This window comes from Mustela putorius, unplaced genomic scaffold (genome assembly GCF_011764305.1).
Source record: "Mustela putorius furo isolate JIRA1106 unplaced genomic scaffold, ASM1176430v1.1 tig00003871_pilon_pilon_pilon, whole genome shotgun sequence".
Classification (NCBI taxonomy): Eukaryota; Metazoa; Chordata; class Mammalia; order Carnivora; family Mustelidae; genus Mustela; species Mustela putorius.
In genome coordinates this window covers 9763223-9783631 of record NW_025422023.1, presented here as the reverse complement: position 1 = coordinate 9783631, position 20409 = coordinate 9763223, and the positions used below count along the sequence as shown (strand labels likewise).

The following is a 20409-nucleotide window of genomic DNA, read 5'->3' as shown; positions in this document are numbered from 1 at the left end:
CTCAAATAGGTGCCTTGTTCTAAAATTACATTTTGTTAAATGTAAAAACTTAGGAAGAGACAGTGAAGAAACCATGTACATTTTTCCATCCATAATGCCGTCTGTAAATAACAGATTGTGGATTGGAAAGCCCAAGGATGATGTCTTTTCCCCTCAATGACGGGAAGCATTTTCAGTGCATATGAAGTGTTAGCAAACCTTTGAATACCAGCTTAGTGCATTCTACTCAAAGCCAGAGAGAGGTACTTGAATCACTGGTACCTAACAAGATGGAGGCTGGCGTCAGCAATAAAATAATCCATTATTGTAATGACAGACTACTGAATTCGGAAATTCTTACTTGAAAAACCCAGTTTTCTTTTGAGCAGTTTCTGGCTTTTACTGCGTGGGTTTAGGAGCCAGATCATGTGGGTTCAAGTCCTGGCTCTTTCCATTGCTAGCTGTATGTTTTCCCTGTTTGTGATTAGGGTGTTAAAAAAGTCAGGAGAGTACCTTGAAACAGTAAGCACGCCACAGTGTTTGTTGGGTTTGTTGCTACTACTCTTACTTTTATGCCTCCTTCTCCAGCAGTCTTCTGAAAGATTTGTCAGTCACATGAAGTGAGATGCAAGACGGCTGCTGATAAAAATATTCTGCCCTTTAACGGTCTCTGGAATGGAGGTGGGAGCACTCTGAGCTCTCTCTGCAAGAGTGTCATTTCCACATTCTACTTCTCTACTGGGTTTAGCAAAACAAGTCCCCATTCCCCATCATTTATTTAAAGAACATACTTACTGAACACCTACTAATGTTGAACTCTGGGCTGAAATGAAAGCAAATCCTGTCCTCCAGGAGCCTTTGATCCAGCTCGATAGCTTTTAGTCACAAAGAATTGGCAAGGAAACAAAAGACAACAGAAACACTTCTGCACTTGTCCAGTTTTTTAGTGTAGATGAACCAAATTAGCATTGATGAATGAACATTCTTTAGTGCACACCCTTCTCAGTGTTGTATGCGAGTGTCCATGTGTTTGTTCTTTGGTCACATTGGAATAGATTCTTCACATGACAATGTCTTGTGAGCCTATCGTGAGAGAACATGTATTTTACTATAATTACACCTTCATTTCTTCAGCCAAAAATGTTCGGAATGCCTGCAGCAGTGCCGGATACAGGAGTGAACAAGAAAGAAGATAAAATTCCACATCTCCTAGAGATCAGGGGTGTGGTTTGGCATAGGTGTTAAATCCTGTTGATGAAGTTCTAGAATATAAGTGAGGTTTGGTGGGGTGAGGTCCGGAGCCGATGACCAAGAAAGAATTCTTGAGATGTCTTTGGTGCAAAATGGTGGTTTATTAAAGCCCAGGGACAGGACCCACGGGCAGAAAGAGCTGCTGCCCTGGGTTTGGGAGAGGTAGCAGGTTCTATACCACTAGGGTGGGGGAAGTAAGGAAAAGCGAGTTTTCAACAGAACTTTCATATGCTAAAGTGGGCCTAGGAGATACCAGATGCTGAGAAACCAGATGCCTCGCGGGAGCCCTTGCCTTCGCCAAGGTCGTTCTGCCCTTTTTAGCAAGCTATTAAGAATAGTTGGGAGATTCCTAAAGAATGTCACATATGTCCCACCCAGGAGTGCGGGTGGGAGAAGGCTGCTGGGTGTCAGCTTTTGCTTTGTCCTCAGCCAGCCTTCCATCTCTTCTCCTTTCCAGAGGTATAACTTCAGGAGTGTTATTTAACCTCTTAATACCTCAGCTTCCTCATCTGTAAGATGGGAATAATAACCACCTAGGGTTGTTGGGAAGAGTAAATAACTTGTACTACTAATGTTGTTAGGATTACTGTTCTGGGCCAGTGAGTATGCCCTGTGTCTTCCGTGCTCAGTTCCCCACTATAAAAACAACTAGTGAGCAGATCTTCACAGTGTCATAGTGACATCTTTAAAAGGGAAGGAGGTCCTGGTACCCTTATCTCCTGTGCATTCCCACTCCTCACTTTCCAAATATGAAGTAAAGATAGCCTCTCTTTTCCTGAACTACTGAGGTACAGAAGAGAGCAGCTTTTGATTTCTAACTCTGGTGCTTATTTCCCTTTCTACCACAGGCCGATTGCCTATTTCTTAACACCTCCTCTGGAGTCCTAGTTACCTGCTTGGTCACGGTGACAGCAGTTAGCCCTTGCTCTCACCCCTCTCCTCTCTTGTCTCTCCACTTGTCCCAAGCTTCTTTCCCTAGGGAGCTTGCATTTCTAGATCCTCTCTGCCAATCCCAGAGCTCTCCTTCATTTAATCGCTAAATGGTTAATCATTTGTATTACATTGGGTGGGGCCATCTGCGTTTCAATTCTTTTGACATAACTTCCCATCAAATGGTAATTACTCAATGGGCAGCTCCCACAGGGGGCTGGTTCCTCTGCTTCATGCTGTCCTACCCCTGTTCTCTTGTTTGAATTGTTCTGATGCTGAGCAAGATTTGGGGAAACCACTTTTCAAGAGCCTAGCAACATTCTCCAGCTTACATTAAAACTTAACCAGTTTCCTGGTGCCTCCTGACTCCCTTTAAGACTTCTCAGCAGCAATGCGGGTTGTGTGGGCTGGGGTGCATATTATATAGGCCTTTTTGTAAGAAATGATATCTTGCTTCCCAAACGTCCCAGAGAGCATTAATGCTATCCCCATCTGTATTAGCAGTAGGCAACCTTTTAGAGTGGTGTAAATGGTCCATTAGGATAACTGCAAATGCTTAATTAGTGTATACTTTAAATTCCATTGGCAAAATAGTAGCATATTTCTTGAAAACCTGTCAGATTTCTCCTAAGTAATTTTTTTTAAGACAGTAAAATGATACAGTCCCAGGCTGAAAATGAAAGGCAATTACTTCAACTCCTAAAGACCAAAACAACGTTACTCACATTCCACTGAAGGGATAGAGGGAAAAGAAATAATTTTCAAGGTGTCTGGAAATTGTTATTTTCCTGTTAATGGTTATTTTCATTAGCGAGGGGAATTTTGGAAGTAGTTACGAGATTTTCCTAAAACCAAATGACTAGTGACTAAGTGCATTTGAATTATTTTTGGTTGCATACATTAAAGATAAAATCGGTTTCTTCTTTCTTATATGAAGTTTCATTTTGCTTAAAGTGATTTGAGACTGACTGTTCTGGGCCAGAGGAAGGACAAAGGAACCACTAGCTGTAAAGTACATCAAGATTACTAGAAAATAACGGTCATAAAAACAAAGCCCACTAAAATTTTACATTTGCTCTTTTAAAGTTTATTTTTATTTTCTATTTTTAGAGATGGGGGAGAGAGAGAGAGAGAGGGAGAGGGAGAGAAAGAATCATAAGCTGGCTCCACCCCAGTGTGGAGCCTAATGTGGGTCTTGATCTCAGATCAGATCTCGGATCTGAGATCATGACCTGAGCTGAAATCAGTAAGTCTGACACTTAAATGAGTGAGCCACCCTAGCAGTTCTCTGCTCTAGCAGACCAGGATCAACTGTGTCAAAAGGCTCCCATGCTCTGGCTTCTAGTTGGTTCCAAACAAAGAGCTCTACCATGAAACTGGTTTTTACATTTGTATGGTACCTTTAACTCTTTATAGTATCTTTATATTTATTTAATCCTTTTTGTAAATATTCCCATTAAAACATATTTGATGGTACTGTTAGGTCCCCCAGTATTGGGTCCGTGATTAAAGGAGCGAGACTGATACAAAGCGAAGGTCATGCAAAGCTTTATTTTGCGCCAAGCATCAATAATCAAACTGAAGGTTCGGGGCCGCGCCTCTTACAGAGAGGGCAACTTCTCTCTGCTTCATAGACTAGCTTTTAAGGGCTAAGGCCATGTGGTGGGGGCCTGGCCACACACAGGTGGCCAATGAAATTGTAACACACAGAGAAAGCTGCACAGTCATGTTAGGTCCCACATAAGTGAATTACAATTTACCCTAGTAGATATTTGAACCAGCCTATCACCTTAGTCAGAATTGGCGCTCAAAAGGTGCCCAAAGGGCAGGGCCCATACTCCTTGGTAACTAGGGAGACAGTATGCGTCCTCCCACTGATGGGATGTCTCCACCTGGCCTGACTCACCCTTGTATTTGGGCTTTGTTACCTGGGACTGGTTTCCGGAACTTGTTTTTAAGTACGGCCCCTGGCGGAAGGGGGGCAGGGACAGTTTAAGTTTTAAACAACAAAGTTATTATTTAACTGGATGGAAGCGCACTGGCTAAATAGGTCCTTACAGTAAGTGTAGAGTCTGTGAGCATTCTGTGTGGAAAGAGCATTAGACTTTAAATCAGTCATGTTCTTTCCAGAATGAGTTGGCACATTTAAATAAGGATAAATAATAAATAGGAAAGGGACAATTTACAAAACTCTGAGCAAGGTATAAGTGAGCCACAAGGGAGGGTGTAGTAAAACTGGGACTTGGAATAGTGGAACTGTGAGTAATCTTACCAAGCTAAGAATAATCAAAGGGAAAGGGAAGGAAGAAGTTACTGGAACCTAGGAGGTAGTCTTGTACAGAAAAACACTGTACATTGAATGGTGATCTTTAATTACGGACAAGCTCAGGTTACCCCTCAAATAAAGAGCTCAGGAAATAAGTACCTTGGTCTTCCTCTCTTTTCCTCCAGTTTCATGGTAGAGCTCTTTGTTTGGAACCAACTAGAAGCCAGAGCATGGGAGCCTTTTGACACAGTTGATCCTGGTCTGCTAGAGCAGAGAACTGGAAAAAAAAAAAAGGGTGGAAAGTGGATCTAGAAGGGGGTAGGAGAAATGAAAGATATCTGGTATACTCTACCCCTTTGTTTTCTGTCAGCTTCCACTCTTGCTCTTCATCTGGGTGAAAAATGCATGTCCCCAGCACAGAGACTGCATAAATCCCCATCCACTACTGTGTGGTTGTATCATCCCTTTGTGATAGCAATTCAGTAATAAGCAATCCAGAACTAAAATGTTGGCTTCCACCAGTATTCTTCATATGAAATACCAGCGGATAGAGGTAGGGAGAAGAGATGTAATTAAAGAATATAAATTTAAATTAGAGCTGATCTTAGCTTCTGTAGATGGTTTTAAGACCTAAGCCAGTAATTACAGCTGCCTCCTTCCACTAAACTTTTGTATTTACCTCACTGTCTGATACCACCTTGACTGGTAACGTCCTTTTCAGGTGAGGTGATCCAGACCTTGATTCCTGCCAGATCTGAGTCCTTGGTGGTTTGGTATTCACTGGGTTGTTGCTCTTCTTCCTTGACAAGGATCATTGGAAGGGGTGTATTAAGAAGTGCCCCAGTAATTTTCCTGAGTTTCAAACATTGTTCTTATCTTTATTCTGTAGCAGAAACTCAGGTTTTCCTGATCATTGGATGCCATTATCCTGGGCAATATAGTGACTTTCCTCATCTGCCTGTGGTTTACAGATTAAAAAAAAAATTAAATGTCCTAGGGTTAATCTCCAGTTCCAATGAATCAGAAAATGACCATGTTTTCTGGTGGATTAATTATTCCCTTGGACATTAGGACCTTCAAACTCACCAAATCTAAAGTATTGAAGACAGAAAGCAAGAATACTTCAGGTGAGTTATTAGGTATAAACATGAAAAGGGCCACCCTAATCTCCACTGGCTCTGTGCATCCCTATGGTAGTGGTAGTTCCCTATATTTGCCTGCGGGTGTAAGGCACATACCTACATCCTATGGGCAGAGTTCCAATCTCTCAGGCTTTCATCTCTTGGCTTACACCTTAACTGAGCCTTCACTAGGGCATTCCATAATTCTATCAGGCTAGTTTTTTCTATGAAGGGGAAAGTGATATGGCATGTGAATTCTAAGGATTGAGTCTATTGTCTCATTTGCTTTCCTGCAGAATGGCTTGGAGACCGTTTATAGAGGTTATTTTGGCTATATATCAGGCATACTATAAATCTGTGAATGATGATTCTAGCAGAAACTGCAAGCAGGGAAGGCATTTTTGTGAGTCCAAAGAGTACCCCCTTATGATGGGTGGTATCATCAATATAATCATCCTACCTCTGCCTATAGCCAGGTGGGCCTTCCACCTCATTGGGTGATGATACCTTTTTGGAGGTCCAGCATCAATCCTGGTTTTTGACAGGTTGGACCTTGTTTGGTGCAAGCCAGATAAACCCTGGCTAGAAGAAGAGAATGCTGAGCTGTGAATAATCATAAACTCCACTATTCTGACTCCTTTGTTTATGGACCCAGTGAACCAACATTGGGATGGTTGAAAGATACCAACTGATGTTTATAATTAGATCTTCTTGTTCCCTTTATCATGAAGACTGCTCTCCTTGATGGTCTCTATGAGATTTATTTTGAGTAACATAGTATAGCTGTCTGGTGCTGGCACACTTATAGATGTCCTCGTAGTTTACTGGCTTTAGGGAGCTATCCATGAAACCTTACTGTTGTTGAGGGAAAAGAAAAGAAACATCAGGCTCATATAATAGAGCGGTCTGAATCTCCTGCCATTGTGATTTGTTTGTGTCTCCTAAGGCTGGTGTGGCCTGTTCTTACATATATAATTTAATAATGGAATGCTGCTGTGAACAGCTGATTTTATGACTTGCTGACCCAGATAACATCCAGTTCATGTTGGGCATGATCTCACGGCCACTTACTATTCCACGGGCATGAGATAAGTCTCTGTAAGGATCCAGGAGCAAGGGACACCTTGAAAAAGGGAATAGTTAGTGGCAAAGGAAGACATGGCTTTACTCTAACATCTTAGGGGTTTGCACTAACATCTTAGGGGTTCTCTCACCAGGGCTTCCAAAGCCTCCTTTCAGCATCTCTGTCTGCCATAGACTCCTCTAATTTCACTGGTCCACTGGGTCATAAGAACCAAATGACAGGAAGGCTTGCAACATGGCTCAGACCTTGCAGAGTGCTTTTATGTTCCGGGCATCACTATAAAATGCAGCCCACTTATGGGTAACCAGTGTACTATTTCCCCATTCTTCAAATATATGAAAAACCCAATTAAATTCCATTTGGGGTACTGGTTGTTATGGCCATGTCCAACACCAGTGATTGTATCATTTAGGATCCCAATAGAAAACTGATGGAATGCTCAAATTAGAATAGTGTCTGGAAGATATAGGTATAAGGTGTGAGTGGGGTGTAAGAGGACCACAGGGACCAGTGATTGCAAAATTTTTACCACTGCTGGACCTGAAAGGGTGGAGGGGAGAGAGCAGTTACTAGACTCTACAGAGTTGTCTTGAGAAGAGATGTGGCCTTCATGTGAGGGTCATGGACAGGCTTAGATGACCACACAGATGGGTATCAGAGGAATCAGTACCCTGACTTCTTCCCCCTTTCTCCCCTGAAGTAATTTTCGAGCTCCCCAATGGTTAATCTCAAATGAGAACTGGAGGACAAAGAGCCTGAAGAGGTGGCTCATTTGGAACAGAGAAGCGTGAGAGGTTAGAGGGTTATTCAGGAAGGGCAGATAAGAGCTATTTATCATAGGCCTTGAGTTTGAATCCTGACTCTTCCTTTCTGGATTATGAATTCCAGCCAGATGGAGATCCTCTGATTTATGTTTCTATCCTCAGTTCTCAGCACAATTCCTGCCTCGTATAAAATAGCTGCTCAGCGAACAATTGAGTAGCCTCATCCCAGCAGCTCTTGTATGACTTTGAGAAAGTTATTTATATTCCTGGATTGCTATTTTCATCATCTTTAAAGTCAAGATGCCAGTATCTGTTTCGTTTCACTCATGAGGATGTTGTATAGGTAAAAAGAAAATGAAGACCCAAACATATGGAAGTGCTTTGTAAACTGTGAAGTGTTCAGTGTGCAAGGTATTATTTTACATCTTGGAGATTCCTTTTCTCCTACACTCAGTCAGCTATCTGACTTACCAACTCAGACTTCATACTTTTCACAGTGGGTTTTATTAATTAATCTCCTGGCCCTTTCATGCACCTTGGACTCTAGTAGTTGAACGTTCAGTAGTTTTCTGCAAGAGTATATTTATGCTCAAGCTCAAGCATCTTTTTAAAAAGTTTTCCTTTTTTTCTGGTTAACAAGTCTTTTCACCCCCTCACTTTTCTAAAACTCTTTTTTGGGGGATAGATTCAGTTTTTTCTCCCTTTTTTCTTCAATAATCTTGACCAGTGTGCTCCAAAATATATTCAAGGATGTGAGCAATCTCTTGTCTTGCACACTTATAGGCAGTTTTTGTTTTTCTTGTAATAATTCTGTGTTCATCTGTACTGTGTTAGGAAAAGCGATCTGTGGTAGATGTTAATAAGCATTCATGGAGTACTTAGTGGCTTATAAACATCTCATTTCATCATCATAATAATCCTATGAAATCCGTAATATTATTTTCTCCATTCTACAGATAAGGAATTTGAAGGCATATTGAAAGTGATTCTTTCTAAAGGACTTCATTTTTTTTTTTTTAAGAGCAGTTTTAGGTTCACAGCAAACTTGAGAAGAAAGTATAGAGATTTTCCATAGACTGTCTGCCCCCACAATGCATAGCCTTCCCTGTTACCAGCATCCCCCACCAAGTCAGGATATTTGTTACAACTGGTGAGTCTAGTGACACATCATAATCACCCAAAGTCCATAGTTGCAGTTGACTCTTGGTGTTGTACATTCCATAGGTTTGGACAAATGTGTGATGACATGTATCCATCAATGTAGTATCATATAGAGTATTTTCACTGCCCTAAAAATTCTGTCCTCTGCCTGCCTATCCCTCTTCTTTTCCCAATTGCTGATAACTGTTGATCTTCTTATTGTCTTCATAGTTGCCTTTTCCACACTGTCATATAGTTGGAATCATACAGTCTCTTCAGATTGGGTTCTTTTACTTAGTAATATCCATTTAAGAGTCCTCATGTCTTTTCACAACATAATACTTCATTTTTGGGAGAGGGTGTTAATATCACATGTCCTACAGTTTATTTATTCATTCACCTACTGAAGGATATTTTAGTTGCTTCCAAGTTTGAGCAATTAGGAATAATATTGCTGTAAGTATCTGTGTGCAAGATTATTTGTAGATGTAAGTTTTCAACTTCTGTGGGAAATACCAAGGAACATGATTGTTGGATCATATGGCAAGAGTGTCTTTAATTTTGTAAGAAACTGCTAGACTATCTTCCAAAGTAGCTGTACCATTCTGTATTCCCATCAGTAATGAATGAGAGTTCCCGTTGCTCCACATCCTTGGTAGTATTTGGTGTTGTCAGTGCTCCCAATTTTTGTGACCCTAATTGGTATAGAGTGGTATCTCATTTTTGTTTTAATTTTCATTTCCCCAATGATGTATGATATGGAGCATCTTCTCATATGCTTATTTGTTACTGATATTTCCTTCAGTAATGTGTCTGTTAAGGTCTTTGACCCATTTTTAAATCAGGTTGTTTTCTTGTTTAGTTTTAAGAGTTCTTTGTATATTTTAGTAGTTCTCTATCAGATGTGCAAGTATTTTCTCTCAGTCTGTGGCTTGTCTTTCCATTCTGTTGATATTCTTTTTGGCAGACAGAAGTTTTTAATTTTAATGAAGTCCAGGTTACCAATTATTTCTTTTGTGTGTTGTGCTTTTGGTGTATCTAAAAATTCATTGCCCTACTCGAGGTTATCTAGGTTTTCTACTGGGTTATTTTCAAGGAGTTTTACATTTTGCCTTTGCATTTAGGTCTGTGATCCATTTTGAGTTAATTTTTTTGAGGGATGTAAGGTATCTAGATTTTGTTTTATTCTGTTTTGTGGACGTCCACTCGTACCAGCACCATTTGGTGAAAGACTATCTTTTCTCCATTGCTCTGCCTTTGCTCCTTTGCCAAAGATGAGTTGACCATTACTTGTGAGTTTATTTCTGAACTCTCTGTTTTCTTGATCTGTTTATCTGTTATTTCACCATTATCACACTGTATTGATAACTGTAACTATACTAGTAAGCCTGAGTCATGTAATGTGAGTCCTCCAACTTTGTTCCATTCCTTCAATGCTGTGTTGGCTATTTTCCATATAAACTTTAGAAAACCAAAATACCCACAAAATAACTTGCTGAGATTTTGATGGGGACTGCATTGAATCAATAGGTCACACTGGGAACAACTGACATCTTGACAATATTGAGTCTTCCAATCCATAAGCATAAAATATCTCTCCATCTATTTAGTTCTTCTTTGATTTCTTTTATTACAGTTTTGAGCTTTTCCTCATACAGACCTTGTACATATTTTGTTAGATTTATATCTATTTCATTTTGGGGGGGATTCGAATGTAAATAGTATTATGATTTAAAACTCAAATTCCACTTATTCACTGCTGGTATTTAGGAAAGTAATTAACCTTGTTGTACATCCTTGCCATAATTGCTTATTAGTTCTTGGAACTTTTTTTGTCAATTCTTTTGGATTTTCTGTGTGAACAGTCATGTCATTTGCCAACAAAGACAGTTTTATTTCTTTCTTCCCAAATATACATGCCTTTTATTTCCTTTTCTTGTCTTATTGGATTAGCTAGAACCCAAGTGACTTTGTATAGGACACAAACCCATTAAGGAGATATTATTCAGACTCATGCCGATTTGATGCCAAGTCACATATCCTCTAATCATTAAGCTAGCTTGCACTCAGTGCTCCTCTCCCTAAATGTCACCCCTTCCTCTTATCTGCAGCCTCTTAAAATGTCATTTTTAAATTTTTATTTATATTACATTAATTTCTCTTTCATGGACATAGAATTTATATATTTCGTTCCATATAATTTCCATGTTTTTTGTCATTTATACTTCCTTTTACCATCTTTATTATGCTTTTTGGTGGATTACTCCTTTACTTTTTGGTTTGGTTTTATTTTTATCAGAGCTCTTCCTCCCCCCACCCCACCCTGTCATGCCACATCTTTTTCTTATGTTCTTCCTTTTCTGCCCCTTATGCCCTCCACCTCTTTTCAGTCTTCCTCCTCTTTGCATAAAGATAAGAATTCTGAAATAAGTCTACTGGATTTCTTAATTTTGATTTCTTAGTACTTTGTTTGTTTTTCTTTTTCTATTTGCTTCTTCCCCTCTATGCTTCCATTGGGATTCTAGTCTCCCCTCTACTCTTATAACTTTGGTCCATGATATTCTTCCCATTCCTCCCATTCTGAGTAGTCTGCACTTTGCTTTGACTTTTATTTCCATTAATAACTAAGGTGAGATGTTAAGAGCCTTGCTGATGATTACGTGGTAGTTCCTGTCAGAGCCAAGGCAGAATTTGGTCTTCCTGGGTTTCGGATTTAAGGTCTTTTCACTAGATTGAATTGCCACATCATGGCTGAGGTTAGAAAGAGCCTTAAAAAAAAGAAAAAGAAAAAGAAAAAGAAACAGCTTCAAATGTACTATATGTCACAGAAGTTAGCAAGCAAACAATGACAACAACAGTAACCAAAATAAAAGACAGAATACTCACTAACTTAACTAGAGGGACTTAAATTTTGTGTTTTCTTTGCTCAGTGACTTAGTGTCAGGTAAATTAAAAACAAGCTCTTTGTGAATGCTTGCCTACTTATGTTTGTTCCAAAAGTATTAAAAATACATGGCTATTAACCTACCCAAAAGTGTCATTTGACACAGAAGCCTATACAGCATAAGAAATACAGTCAATAATCCGTACTTAGAGGTAAGAGAATCATGCCTGATATATTAATTTAATTTCTTTTTCAGAATTAAAGGAGTTTGTATATAGACTCTGTATGTAACATCAGGTAGTCAAGATTTGGTCTTTGAATCTTTTCCCTAAATCCTCACAAGTAAATAAAAACATTATAAATATTTGACTAGGTAAATCAAGTTGTAAGATGAAAGCAACTGGTCTTATTAAGTGTCTTTGGCAGTAAGATTTTGCAAAGCTAAGGTCTCTTCCTCTATTGCTTTTCTCATGACCACTTTTGTTCCTTCTTTGGCAGTTAATGCTTCCTGCTCTGGGGTATTTCTTAACCCAGGTCACCCATATAACTTGTACTAACTCATGATTGTTTGTGATTGTTTATTATGTTGTCCATTTACAATATAGCAATTGTTCAATTAATTAAACTAGGGTAGCTTTAATGCCTTGGCAGCCTATGTAAACAAACCAAAATCTAAGCTGTAAATGTCTCAAGGTTATGACACTGAAACCTAAAGACAATTGGTCACAAAAAGCCACCTGGGCTTTAAGTTACAGCCCATCAATAATTTTCTTGCCTTGCTTCTTGCCTTTCTCTGTAAAAGCCTCTTCCTGAGCTCCTGTTGATGGAGTGCTCCTATCCATATCTGGTTTGACACTGCCCGATTTGAATTTTTTTTCAAATACACTCTTAAAAGTTTTAAATTTACCTCAGTTTATCTTTTAACACTATAAAGTAAAAGACCACATTTGAAGACTGGATGGAATTCTTTTTATGCCTCTGAGATTTACCTTTAAAATGAAAGGAGATTGAACATTTACTCCAACATTACTTCAAATGTTTAGAAGAGTTTTTTGAGAGAAAGGGGCATTCTTCTTGTGAATTGCCTTCAGAGCCTATTTCGTACAGTAAGTGTCCGCTCACCACCGTAAGTCTGGAGTAGTAAAACAGTTACTAAAAATAGTCGAATGACTTCTTTTGCATCCCTTGGTAAGCTCACCAACGTTTCTGTTGTGTTTCAGTTTCTTCAACTCTAAACTCTATGATAATAGTAGACCTTAATTCACAGAATAGTTCTAAAGGAGTGGAGTATCTCAAGGACTTAGAGCAGTTCCTGGCACATGATAAATACTCTATGCTTTTGCCGTGTCTCTTTCGACAGCTATTACGGCCCCTGCTATTACTACAACCACTGCCCCTACAAATAACAATCCTCCCTCCTTCCATGTTAATTTAAGAACTTAGTGGCTCCAAGTGGCTTTTGATTGTGTCTACACACGAAAACTTTTCCCAGAGATGAAGCTTTGCCAATAAAGACACAGTGAAAAGATGTATGGCAGGATTTAGTCCATTCTGAAAGAGGAGTCGCCAAAGTGTTTTGAGCAGTGAAGCAACATTGGGATAAATCTCAAACCTCCACCATGATGGCTTGGAAGGCAGCCCTTTTCATCTGGGTGTGTACTGAATATTTTTAAAATGGTCAGTCATATTCTTTACATCTTGTCTCTCCAATGTAAATACACTTCTTGAAGATAGAAGTTGTACTTTCTACTTCTGTGCACTCCCCATAGCATCCAGCACCCTGTTTTATAGATTGTAGATGCTCAGTAAATATGTTGATTAGTTGCTGAGGTAGAGTTGAGGGGAGGAGAATTAGGAATAAAATGTTCTCCGGTTAATTGCAAATTGCTTCCCTACTTAAAAATAAATTTGCATTTGATTATCTTTTTTATGATTTTTGGAAAATGCTTTCGGTTGGCATTTAGTATTTGATTTTATGTGATTTTGTAAATTTTATGGAAATGTAAATTCTTACCAAGGGTTTGTTTTAGGATTTTCTGTTTTTATTAAAATTGCTCCAAGATGGAAAGAGGTGTTAGTGCAAAGGGGTAAGTCTGTTCTAATCACATTTCATGAAATGTGTTAAGAGAATCACTGAAATTTAGAGCTGATAGGGAACATATTGTTACAGCTTAATCACCTGACACACTACTTTGGAACACAGTGGAGACTTAATAAGTCATTGAGAAATAAACGAATCATTTAGTACATTATCTTCATTTCACAACTGAAGAAACTGAGGCCCAGGTTACCTGCTCAGATAGCTTAGGAGGGATTACAATAAATGTTCTTTGGTGTCATTGTGCTCTAAATATGGATTTCACATGAACATAGTAACACGCAAAAGTCTTCAGGTTTAGTTTTTGAAAATTTACCTTTATTTTAAAGTATGCAGATAAATCAAATTCTTAGGTTATCATCTGTTACATTTTAGGAAGGCAATAGTAAGAATTATTCATACAAATCAAAAGGATTTTTTTAAGGGGAAACCAGAGTAATAAAATGTCTTTTAAGTGGCTTGTTCAAGGGCTGTCAACCTGTTCATTTCCTTTCTCCCTACTATAAGTTTTTGTTGTCATTTTGTTGTCATAAATGATTAGGAATTCTTAACCACTATGAAAGACTCTCTGTTGGGACCGTTTGTCTGTCTTAATACATAACACACCTCTTATTTCTGTGTATCTCTGAGACTTTCAAGAAATGTTGGTTATTGGTGCGCCTGGGTAGCTCAGTGGGTTGGGTGTGGGCCTCTTGATTTCCACTCAGGTAGTGATTTCATGGTAGGAGATCGAATCCCCATGTCAGGCTTGGTGCCTGTTTGGGATTCTTGCTCTCTGCCCCTTTCCCCCAGCTCCTGAGAACGCACTCTTTCTCAGTTTCTCTCTCTAAGAAAAAAAGTGTTGGTTATTTTATTAATTGATTTGCTGTTATTTTACAGGATGGAAAAACAGAGTCAAGTTCGTGTACCTGTTTGAAGGGACCCAAACTGTCAAAAATAGGGACCATTGCCTGGATGATAACACTCAGTGATGCCCTCCACAATTTCATTGATGGCCTGGCGATTGGGGCTTCCTGCACTGTGTCTCTTCTTCAGGGACTCAGTACTTCTATAGCGATTCTGTGTGAAGAGTTTCCTCATGAGTTAGGTAAGAGGCTCTGTTTATACTGTGAAAGTCACTTCTTGGTTTTGGTGGAGTGAGACATGTTCGGCGACACACTCTTAAAAATCCCACTGATGCATCAAAATGGAGGAGTCCTGCTTGGACATTGACCCTAATCTTTTCTCATCCAAAAATAGCCCAAACTATTCCCTTGGTATTTTCTTCTTTTCCTAGGGGACTTTGTGATCCTACTCAGCGCAGGAATGAGCACTCGGCAAGCCTTGTTATTCAATTTCCTTTCGGCGTGTTCCTGCTATGTCGGGCTAGCTTTTGGCATTTTGGTGGGCAACAATTTTGCTCCAAATATTATATTTGCCCTTGCTGGAGGCATGTTCCTCTATATTTCTCTGGCGGATATGGTAAGAAATTTTTAAAATTTTATTTTAACTTAAAATTTAGAATTAAACATCTGGGTTATGCGTCGACTAAGGGTAACCTTCTGCTTCCCACAGTGAGGAAATTCTGTTGTAATTTGAAACATTCTTGGTTCAACAGACAACTTGTATTAGCAGTAATTTGAAAGGGATTCTCACTGCTCTTTTGATCTAGGATCTTATTGGTAGGAAGAGAAATGATTTGCTTCTGTTAAAGAAGAGAGATTTTCCCAGGTTTTTTGCCCTGTGGGAGGTAAACCCTGTATTCTATTATAGTATGTCCCCATGGGACCTCTCCTCCCTCTTTGGTGGGGATGTTACATTTATTTATTTATTTATTTATTTATTTATTTTTAAAAAGATTTTATTTATTTATTTGACAGACAGAGATCACAAGTAAGCAGAGAGGCAGGCAGAGAGAGAGAGAGAGAGAGAGGGAAGCAGGCTTCCTGCGGAGCAGGGAGCCCGATGCGGGGCTCGATCCCAGGACCCTGAGATCATGACCCAAGCCGAAGGCAGCAGCCCAAACCACTGAGCCACCCAGGCGCCCCGGGATGTTACATTTAGAAGGGAATAACTTGTTAGAGTTAATAGCATTTTGTTATTTCAAAGTTCTAAACAGTGGGAGCCTTTTGGGTTGAACTAAAGTTGGTAAATTGAAATTGGACAACATCGACTTGGGTCAGTATACATTTGTATCTGTTTATGTTGGTGCTCTGTCTACGTCTTTATTTATGTGTTTGTGTGTGTGTGCACGTGTGTGTATGTGTGTATGCACAGGGCACTAGTCCCGTGCCCTGTGCATTTTCAAATGAATCATGGACAGCTTTCTAGAAAACGAAAATGTGCTCCATATATGCAAATCAAGGAACATTTCCTTTGCATTTGGAACTGAATATGTATTACATACATAATTTAGTAATTTAGCTTCCTTCATCTGCATTCTTAGCTCCAAATGGTAACTGTCTAGCTCTGTTCCTTGCTCTTTGCAGGCCCTTATCGGAGTAAGCATTTCATCTCGGGGAACCGTCACTGCATTTATATTTTTCTTCATAGAATTAATGTCTCATATTGTATCTGTGCTAGGGCATCATTTCTTTTTCTGTTATAAGAATGGAATCTATTAGAAGTGTTCAGTCTAAGGAAATAATGCTAATAAATGATGCTGTATGCCCTTACAGCAGTTTTGCTTTTTTTCGGAGTGGTTTCACAACTTCCACTCACTTTATCCTGGTAACAGCTTCTTCAGTCAGGCACATGGATTGGTGGGATTCTGGAGACCTCTTTGGTTCTTTGGTACATTGTGCCATTGTATATATAGCACATCGTTTTGGAATATGTTTTAGAAAGCTGCCATTTGCAGATCTTACTGAACCTTTTCTGTAGAGTTTATTCACTGAGTGAGGATAGATTTTAAGTACAGAACCTGGAGTTTTAATTTCCTTCATTGTAAGGAGATTGTTCTAGCCTTCAATAACAGCACATGATTTATTTAAAAGCCATAAGATTTTGTGAGGGGGTAGAGCAAGCAGAAGGCAACAAATTGAAGAGAACAGGAATTAAATGCATAGTGATTTCTAAAAATTAACTTAATCAGCTACTATTGATTGCTATTATGTTCGTGGCCTGGAATTTATTTAATTTTATATTATTATGTTAACGTTAATCACCATATAGTACATCATTAATTTTTGATGGAGTGTTCCACGATTCGTTGTTTGCATATAACACACAGTGCTTCTTGGAATCCGTGCCCTTCTTAAAACCTGTCACTGGGCCAATCTATCCCCGCAGCCCCTTTCCCTCTAAAACCCTCTGCTTCTCGGAGTCTGCAGTCTCTCATTTTCCCTTCCTTCTCCTAATGTCCTCCATGCTATCCCTTATGCTCCACAAGTAAGTGAAACCATTTGATAATTGACTCTCTCTGCTTGACTTATTTCACTCAACATAATCTCTTCCAGTCCCATCCACGTTGATGCAAAAGTTGGGTATTCATCTTTTCTGATGACTGAGTAATATTTCATTGTGTATATGGACCACATCTTCTTTATCCATTCGTCTGTTGAAGGGCATCTCGGCTGTATCCACAGTTTCTGGCCTGGAATTTGTAAGGCACTGGAGACCCTGGAATGAGCAAAGGAGGCACAGTCCCTGCATCTGTGGGACATTCTGTCTTTAAAGAGAGGAAACTAGAAATTGAGTGAACAAAATCACACTCCACGACTAAATAATTACAAGTAAAAAAATCTGTGAGCTAAAAGGAAATGCAGTATATGTGGTGAGAGATGATGTTAAGGGAATCTAATGTAAGGTAGGAGGGCCTAAGGGAAGCCTTGCTAGAAAGTATGATTTAAACTGAAACCTCAAGGGTGTAGCTCATTGAAAAATTGGAGGCGGTAGAGTTCAGATAGCAGTTTGGGTAGATGTGAAGATTTTGATGCTGGAAAGAGGATGGGTGCATGTGAGGTCCTGAACGAATGGTGTGGATGGAGCAGAGAGTGGTGGGGAGAGAGACAGACAAAGAGACAGATAGGAGGCGTTAGATGAGGTCAATCCCATCTCACAGATTCACTCACTTGAGGAACACTATTTCCATACTTTTATTCCTGTTGGTGTCTGATATGGCTACTTATCCCTTTAATGCTCTCTATACTGAACATACACACATCTGAATTAAATCCTAACTGCCTCCCCCAAAGAAATCTCTAGGTGACTGTTTTATGTTTTACCACCAGATGGCAACAGTTATCTAACAATGTCTCTCTTTCTCTCTTTCTCAGTTTCCAGAGATGAACGATATGCTGAGAGAAAAGATAACTGGAAGAAAAACCGATTTTACTTACTTCATGATTCAGAATGCTGGAATGTTAACTGGATTCACAGCCATTCTGCTCATTACTTTGTATGCAGGAGAAATCGAATTGGAGTAATGGGAAATGAAAGATGGTGTTGTTAATGAAGGCATTTAATAAATGAAAACATCTCCAAAGGGATTTTTAAGCTGATCCTATTTAGTTAAAAGATAATTTTGTTTTCAACTGTAGGTCAAGAAAACTGATTATTGGTTTCAGATCTGTTAAATAGGCCGTTATTTGTTGTGAGAATTGCTTCAAAGTGGTTTTGGTTCCCTTCGGAAAGGCTGGTATACGGGATCTTTGGTCAATACTCACTTCTTCATGTTTCATGCATTCTACAATCATTTAGACACCCAGACCCAGAGGAAAATACAAGCTAGGTCGTATAAGCCCTTAAACCTCCATGGCGGGCTCAAAAGCTCAGGCGGTTTCAGAGTGGTTTTCTTTCAGTTAATTTGTTCCAGTGCTTTTCATTCAAATGTAGAAAAGGATTGGCATGTATACAACACAGATAGAAGTGATTCCAAGGCCTCATATACTGGCCAGGGACCTGGAGGATTGTTTTAAAAACCATTCTAGGGGCTCCTGGGTGACTCGGTTGAGCGTCTGCCTTCTGCCCAGGTCATGATCCCAGGGTCCTGGGATCGAGCTCCGCGTCAGGCTCGCCGCCTCAGTGAGGAGCCTGCTTCTCCCTCTGCCTGCTGCTCCTCCTACTTGTGCTCTGTCAAATAAACGAATAAAATCTTGAAAAAAAAATTTAAAAAAAGCATTCTAAAAAAAAAGTGAATTATGATACCAGTAAAGTTTTGTTAGCCCTACTAAGTTCAGACTTTATCTCATACTTTATCTTTTACTGAAAACTCTCCCAGATCCCACACAAATCCAGACTCGCTATTTTTAATGACTTAGGCTCTAATCGCACCACAGCACATGGCAGAACGTGTGCGGCTGGGGCTCCTCAGCTTGAGGATACCGTGTGTTTGTGTTGTGAAGGGAGAGACTAGGTTGGCTTGTAGGAAGAAACTGAATGTAATTTTAAGCAATTTACTTTTAAAAATAAACACGATTATTTAGCAGAGGATATTTTAAATAAATACAAAATAACAGATGGACTGCAGAATGTCAAGGACTGATTAACTAGAAAACACATCCCTTTGGATGACTGAGAGTGATCAAAAAAGACTTATGTGTTCAGTCTACATTTTTGCTGTATGGCATACCTTGAAAACAACTTCCACATACCATGGTTATTTTTGTACCTCTTGTAGGTGATAGGGCCTATTTGCTCCTTTAGCTGCTCTAGAAAGCTGGTCTGCAATTGAGCATCTTAACCCCAATTCACACTCCCACGTCACTTCAGGAGAGATGATTGACAGTGAGGCAAGTGATGGATAAAAGCCAACAATGATCTCAGGAATCACATTTTCCTACAGACCGTGAGGTGGTGTCACACAGCAATAACGCAGATTAGATCAACATTTAACATGTCTGTTAATGTGGATTTCACTTTATGACCGACAACTTAAAAAAATTTAAAATTCTTGTTTGACCAAATAGTAAACACCTTTGAAGCTGTGCATTGTGTCCTTCATTATTCATTTTAATGTGTATCCTTTTGAGTGACTTCCATGTATCTGGCATTATGGGGAGAGAGAGAAATAGGAAGTTGGTGATATGTTTATTGCAAAGATATTTAGCAAATAAATACTGTAAAGATTAATCAGTAAACGTAGAATCAATTTTTATCCTTTAATCTGTTTACATTCAGTCTTAAGAAATAATCTTTACCTTTTTAAAGCACAGATTGTTTGTCTGGGTTAAGAAGCTATGTACAACATGATATTAAAAAAGACAGTTTAACGAACTCTCATTTGGTGTAGATCATTGTGCATGTGGGCAATCCAGGTGCTTTATATGATTCTCTCTACCTGTTGATCTTTTGACCATTTTCTTCAACTATGAGGGAGAACAAAAGGCAATAGGGCATAAAGGCCCAAAAAGAAAATTGCTACTTACTGGAGGTTATGGTTGCAGGTCGAAGGTAGGATATAGTAAACCATGATTGCATTTAAATTACCCTAGATAACAATTCAAAAAACCAGTTAGTGTGTCTTATACCAGGGCATTCATGATACCAGTTGAAGATTCTGTAATCTGCAAACTTTAAAGATGCTACTATGACACACCAACAGTGATTTCAATGCGTAATTTTGGGGGTTATGTCCTTCTATTTTTGCATTATCGAACTAAAAATGCCTACCACTAGCTGGCATTTTTTTGAGTACTGAATCATACCCTGTCTTTGCCCATCCAGACTACCCCAGACTGGGGGACTTATAAATAACAGAAATTTATTTCTCACAGTTCTGGAGGCCGGAAGTCCCAAGATCAAGGCAGTGGCAGATCTGGTGTCTGGTTCGTAGATAGCATTCTTCTTGCTGCGGTATCATGCAGGGGAAGGATAAGGGAGCTCTCTGGATCCTCTTTGAAGAGCACTAATCCCATTCATGTGGGCTCCACCTTCAGGACTTTCGCATCTCTCAGAGTCCTCTCTCCTAATA

At 39.3% G+C, this 20409-nt stretch overlaps 1 protein-coding gene across 3 annotated transcripts in view; it reads left to right on the top strand.

Annotated features, from left to right (window-relative positions):
- The window catches only part of SLC39A8 (solute carrier family 39 member 8), an 84102-nt gene extending 64390 nt beyond the window's left edge, over positions 1–19712 (top strand). For all 3 annotated transcript variants that reach the window (XM_004748165.3, XM_004748164.3, XM_013054042.2), the window contains exons 7-9: positions 14397–14604; positions 14794–14978; positions 17774–19712. In XM_004748165.3, the coding sequence (XP_004748222.1) occupies positions 14397–14604; positions 14794–14978; positions 17774–17923 (543 nt within the window). In that variant the 3' untranslated portion in view covers positions 17924–19712. The remainder of the gene's footprint in view (positions 1–14396; positions 14605–14793; positions 14979–17773) is intronic.
- The last annotated feature ends 697 nt before the right edge of the window (positions 19713–20409 follow it).